This window comes from Triticum aestivum, chromosome 4B (genome assembly GCF_018294505.1).
Source record: "Triticum aestivum cultivar Chinese Spring chromosome 4B, IWGSC CS RefSeq v2.1, whole genome shotgun sequence".
NCBI classification, from domain to species: Eukaryota; Viridiplantae; Streptophyta; class Magnoliopsida; order Poales; family Poaceae; genus Triticum; species Triticum aestivum.
Window position 1 is genome coordinate 307,588,142 of NC_057804.1, and position 5,963 is coordinate 307,594,104.

The window sequence follows — 5,963 nt, forward strand, 5'->3', positions numbered from 1 at the left end:
TATTCCGAACGGAACATCATTTTTAACTCATACTAAGGTACTTACTACACCCGAACTGGGGTGGCTATCGCGTGTCTCGGCGTGTTTTGAACTCGATGATATTTTTTCATCAATTTACTGCCCATTTTTTCATCACACTTGAGAGAGTGATTAATAGGTTTACTTGATCACTTGAACTCATACTGATCTCCTTATGAGTTTGTACTGATCTTCTTAGGATTTTCTTGAATTCAATAGACGCTCTAACCGCGTTTGATCTTTTGAACTTATATGTTAGTAATACATGGACGGACCAGATTTTTTTAACCGTGTTGGATGAGCACTTGTACTTGACTCTAGAAAATTTTTATATTTTTTTGAACTTCTTTGCATTTTCATGGAACTGATTGCGGTTTGTTTTTTGAACTTATATGCTAGTAATACTCGTTGAACATCAACCAAAATAGACAGGAAAGTGCATAGAGCTTCTTGTTTGAACTTTCCTTGTTTAGTTTTCTAGAACTTATATGCTAGTACTACACAAACTTTCCCATACAATTTTTTTATGTCCACAGGGCCATCAACCAAAATAGATAAGAGAGTGGAGAGAGCACATTTACCACTCATATAAAGAGGAGAAAACCTGGAGAGAAATTTTTTCATCTCGCAAAGTATGAGACGAGTCGCAAACAAAAAAATAACATTTAGGTAGAGAATTTGAGCACATGAATATCAAATGTTTGAACTTTCTCGATGGCATCCATTGAACTTAAAACATTTTTTTTGCAAAAGACTGCAAGAGTGAAGGATGTCTTTTGCCATATTTTTACAAATGGATTACACTTGCTTTACAAAGTACTAGAAAGATCCCTGTAAAAATAGTACTACAAGATTTGTAACACAAGATCGCACAGAAGTTGTACTGATCTACACAGGAAGTTTTGCTACTTGTAAGAAAATAAAAATGAACTCTAACTTGGAGAATCAACATATGTTTCTTTCCGTTGATTACATTCAGTTCATGTATGTACAGAAGAAACAAAATTGCAACTCCACCATTGAATAGTCCATGGCTGAATAGCCGAACTTCACAGAATGCCATTTTTTAAACTTAGCCGAGGAATCATTTTCTCAAATTCACGTTTGAACTCCATTTGGAAAATTTCAAGCTCCTCTCTGGGAGGTGTTGGCTGATTTCCTCAGGGTGATGAGCTTCCGAAGATAGTGTGCAATCACTCGATGACAAATGCGATGAATAGTGTGTATCCTGCAAGGAGCAATAAGCTGTTAGAAATGTTTAGCTTTGAACTTGAATAAAATATAGGATTGCACTAGCTTTGACATTCTGACAATAGTGAGGGCTCAAATGCCAAGTAATGTTCAGTAACTGAAAAGGCATCATTTTTCTGACATTCGGTTCTGAAACTATGTGGACCTAAGTAATTATTGGCAGTCAAGAAATGTACAAGTTGCATATATTTCTGCCTAGTAAATTATGCTACCAAGCCTACCAAGTCAGAATAATTTTCTTAAGAATAATTTGGTCAGGATCCAAACTTTTTCAGTGAACATGCAGCACAAATTGCATGTTGCTCCCATCTCTGTTCTCCAAAACAATCAGAGGTACGGATGAAAAAGGAAACATGTAACAAATAATTTTCATTTCCATAAACAAAAACAATCAGGCAAAGACATCAAAATTAGCATACACACCAAAATTAGTGCAGTTTCAACATGTACACTAAAACATGCAGGTTTTAGACTTAGAAGTGCCATTGGAGGTTTCAGGAGATTCATCTAGAGTAGCACATGTACTTCTTCAACTAGAAAAATTATTTATATAGGAAAAGAAACTTATTCAAACAAACTGGATGAGCTAGGAACATAATACTTGTCTTTCAGGCATAAATACAAACACTCATGGGCAGAAATGCTATTAACTTTTTCGCTCCCCTGCATTAATATTTGTACACAAAGACTTATAGTCCTGTCAGGAGCATTTGTACTCTTTGAATCTTTTTTTGTTCTCTGTATTTTCATGTGGTTTCTTATATGAACCTTTTCAAAATATGAATTCCTCGTGATGATATCTGCGAACCTTCTTAGACGATGATGTTGAACTTGCGCTCGATTGCATATGTACTTGAAGGATTTTTTACTAAACACCACAATCATCTACTTGTGTTCATCATTTACTGCTATGACTAGTTGGAAAGACAACAGACCAATCGAGTGGCATGAGTTACGGTGGCCCATTACACATAAAATTGAACTTCTTTTTCTACCAAGAGGGTTGGGGCTAGCAGTTGTCTTTGTTTTGAATTTATCTGGTAGCAGTATATTATTTCAGTCAGCTCAATCTTCATCAGTACTAGAATGACTAGACAAGAAGTTTAGATTTGTAGCAGCACACGCACCAAAATTACATAATTTTTCTTCAACTTTTTTAGGTGATTGCATTAGTACTAGTATGATTGGAAAAATATTTCAGATTTGTAGCAACACACACATGAAAACTTATAGAACTTTATGGGAATGGATGAGTTCTGATTTTTTTTGAACTCCTCCAATGGTTGCACATGAACTGAGCAATATAGCGACTAACTGTACATCATTTTGATCTGAAAAGCTACTTGACTGAAAATTCACATACACATCCAAAAGTTCAAAACTACAAGACCTGCCCTATGTTTTTCTGCTACTACATTATCAAAAAAATTATTCAAAATGTCTCTACTTTAAGCCTCAATCTTCCTTCAACTGTAATTTTCATTTTGCCCAACATACCTCCAATAATTTTCATTTCCGTAAACAAAAACAATCAGGCAAACACAAGTAGCATACCTGGAGTTCCCACCGCGGCCAGAAGCAGAGATCCATTTGCTGTGCTCTCGACAAGAAGTCCCCTATTTTGATAAGAAAAAAAGAGATCAAGGCTTCGGTATGGATAAATAAATTGGTAGCAATGTACAGTCAACATCTTTTTGTTTTCAATTTTTTTCCTGAACTTATTAAGTTTCTATGTATGAACGTACAAACTTTCTAAGCATGAACTTTTTGCTAGCGTTTGGTTTTTGGTATTACAAACTATTTTTTGCATTACAACAAACACCTTTAAAAGATAGCACAATGGCACATGGATTCAAAATGAACTCAAAAAGAACAATTCAGTAGTAACATTCCTGGAGACATTGCAAGTTCTGAGGCGGTAGTGCGCGGTATCATAGGGATATCTTATTCATTGCAGAGTGACAAACATTATATCGCTTTTGTACAAAGTTACTGCAAAAGACATTAGCGGGCCAGAGAATGATCATACCTGCAAGATGAAGCTGAAAATGCACATTTAAGGTGAACTAAAAAACCACCAGATGTTGAACTGAATGTACACAAGAGAAGGAGCATGAACATCCAATGGGAGGTGGGGGGGGGGGGAAGTTGCAATGGGCACCTCCCGAGATGGGCATCGAACGGCTTGGCGCTGTCATGTTGAACGACCCAGGATGGTGTCAATGAATGGCCGGGGCACTGCAGCGACAGAGAAAAGTTGTTAGGAGGATAAGAAACCATTTTCCAAACAAGAAAATAAACAAGTATAAGCACGAGTATAGCAAGAGGGTTTGCTGGCATGTTTAGGTGAATGCGTATGTTTGTTCAGTACACCATGTTTATGTTCTTCAGTACACTATGTGATGCACCCAAAATATTTAAACACAACAAAATACTTGTTTATTTTGAACTGATGTTCTCTGTGTCATTGCACTGCTTGTCGATATATTAGTTCTCTGTGTCATTGCACTATATGTCAGATGGAACTACAAATGCAATACATTTTTTCTTTCTTTCAGGAATAAGAACAAACACCCATGGAGCACAAAATGCAAGCCATCTGTGGTAGATGCCGTTGAAACAAGTTGAACTATCTGTTCTAAGATATTTGAGCTTTTCTAAGGATCCAGGGGAAGGGTGCAGGGGGAGCACAGCTACCTGGAGTCCTGGACCCGGCAGCACTGCTGCTTCCTCCTTCATCACTTGACAAGTCTGAATTTTCTTTGAACTTCTCGCGTTGTCTCCTCTGAATTTTTGCAATTGTCTGACTCGAAATTCTGCAATTTGTCACCACACGCATTGAATCTCTTGTTGACTTAAATCACCAAAATACAAAAGTGTAGCACAACTTTTTAGTCAGTCCACATATGGAAGATGATTTTTCTCATGCACACAAACAACTTGCATATGCCAAATAGGAACACTGAGGACAACTACCATTATCAAATATCCATCAGGCAGCAAGGAACCTCATCTGAACTAGTACATCAGGAATCAAAATAAAATCAGATGAATGAACCCCAAAAGAACTAGTGTAGTGGCGTGCACTTGTGCTGGCAGAAGCTCGTGCGTGAAGGAGCATGGCAGGAGAGCTCAGACGGAGAAGGGAGGAAGAGCTGGACTGGCGTCACCGCCATACCAGGACGGGCACGGGAGGAAGTAGTGCGTAGGGGCGGCGGGGGCTGATTCCCGGCCGCGCAGGTTGGAAGCAGCGCGTTGGACGACGAGAGCTGGGTGCGTGTGGGGGGGGTGCAGAGTGGCGGCAACAGTTGCCCATGGAGGTGGATAGGTTTGGGGGCGGCGGAGGTGGCTGGTCGGAGTGCGGTGGCGGTGGCTGGGTCCAGGGGCGGCGGCGGTGGCTGGGTCCGAGGGCGGCGGTGGTGGCCGGGTCCGGGAGCGACACCGATGGCTGGATCCAGGGGCGGCGCCGGTGGCTGGGTGCGCGGGCGGCGCCGGTCGCTGGATCTGGGGCGGCGCCGGTGGCCCGGTCGGGGGGTGGGGCTGCGGGAATGGGGAGGTGGAAAGTGGGAACGGGTGAGGTCTCTTTTTTCTATTCTGTTCGGGACGGCTAGATGTTTTGTTGCGGTCATGTAATCGGGTCCTATAAGGGCCGAGGGGTAACAGAATAATATTCTGTTACCGGTAACAAAATAGCCCTGTCCTATATATATATATATATATATATATATATATATGTGTGTGTGTGTGTGTGTGTGTGTGTGTGTGTGTGTGTGTGTGTGTGTGTGTACACATTTAAAAATAATTTCAACAATAAGTTTCCAACAAGATATATATATACAATTTTCCAACATTTCCATATATACAATAAGTTTGCAACAAGAGATATCCAACAAGTTTCCAACCAACAACATATCCAACAAGTTTCCACAAATAAAAAGGAAGCACAAGCACAAGTAAAAGTTTGCAGCAAGTTTCCATCAATGCTAGCTTCCTCATCTCAAGCAAATCTGCAAATCTTCTTCTTCTTCTTGTTCTTGTTCTTCTTCTTCTTCTTCTTCTTCTAACTAAGGTAGATAAAAATGCCATTTTTTAGCTAAGCTAATTATAGGTAATTATTGAGCTATCCTAGGTTGTTATGCCATTTTGTACCTAAGTGAGCTAATTATGTCATAAATGAAGAAGTTAAGCTAATTATAGATCATTATTGAGCTATCCTAGGTTGTTATGCCATTTTGTACCTAAGTGAGCTAATTATGTCATAAATGAAGTAGCTAAGCTAGTTATAGATCATTATTGAGCTATCCTAGGTTGTTATGCCATTTTGTACCTAAGTGAGCTAATTATGTCATAAATTAACTAGCTAAGCTAGCTATAGACCATTATTGAGGTATCCTAGGTTGTTATATGCCATTTTCTAGCTAACAAAGCATTTCTTAAGCAAAACACTTGGGAAAACTTACCATGATCCGGGAGGTGAAGGGCCGGTCGGGGTTGCGCCACCATGAGAAGGAGAAGGATTGGTCGATCCTTTGTCGGAGGCGTGTCGGATGTTGGGTTCCGGCAGACCGTTAAGGTTCGGACTCTCGGTGCGTGCAAAGATCTTCTCCCTACCAATCCTCGTCCAAACACTCTGAGAGAATCTAAGCTAAAAGATGAACAACACGAGGGACACAAGATTTATACAGGTTCGGGCC

General features: G+C 39.9%; 1 protein-coding gene across 1 annotated transcript; it reads right to left on the reverse strand.

Annotated features, from left to right (window-relative positions):
- Positions 1-728: 728 nt before the first annotated feature.
- On the reverse strand, positions 729-4,898 carry LOC123090090 (proline-rich receptor-like protein kinase PERK10). The gene is made up of 5 exons (XM_044511552.1): positions 4,448-4,898; positions 3,967-4,085; positions 3,299-3,507; positions 2,824-2,885; positions 729-1,246 (listed from the first exon to the last, which is right to left on the reverse strand). The coding sequence occupies exons 1-5, from the start codon at positions 4,896-4,898 to the stop codon at positions 1,212-1,214; spliced, it is 876 nt and encodes a 291-aa protein (XP_044367487.1). The 3' UTR covers positions 729-1,211.
- Positions 4,899-5,963: the final 1,065 nt, after the last annotated feature.

Bases quoted from the DNA above. Each gene is read 5' to 3' on its own strand.
- LOC123090090 (XM_044511552.1), bottom strand. From the start codon at position 4,898: ATGACCGCAACAAAACATCTAGCCGTCCCGAACAGAATAGAAAAAAGA. The intron at 3,508-3,966 runs GTAGCTGTGCTC...CTGTCGCTGCAG, and splicing joins TGCCGGGTCCAGGACTCCAG to TGCCCCGGCCATTCATTGAC. The intron at 2,886-3,298 runs GTATGATCATTC...TTATCAAAATAG, and splicing joins TTTTCAGCTTCATCTTGCAG to GGGACTTCTTGTCGAGAGCA.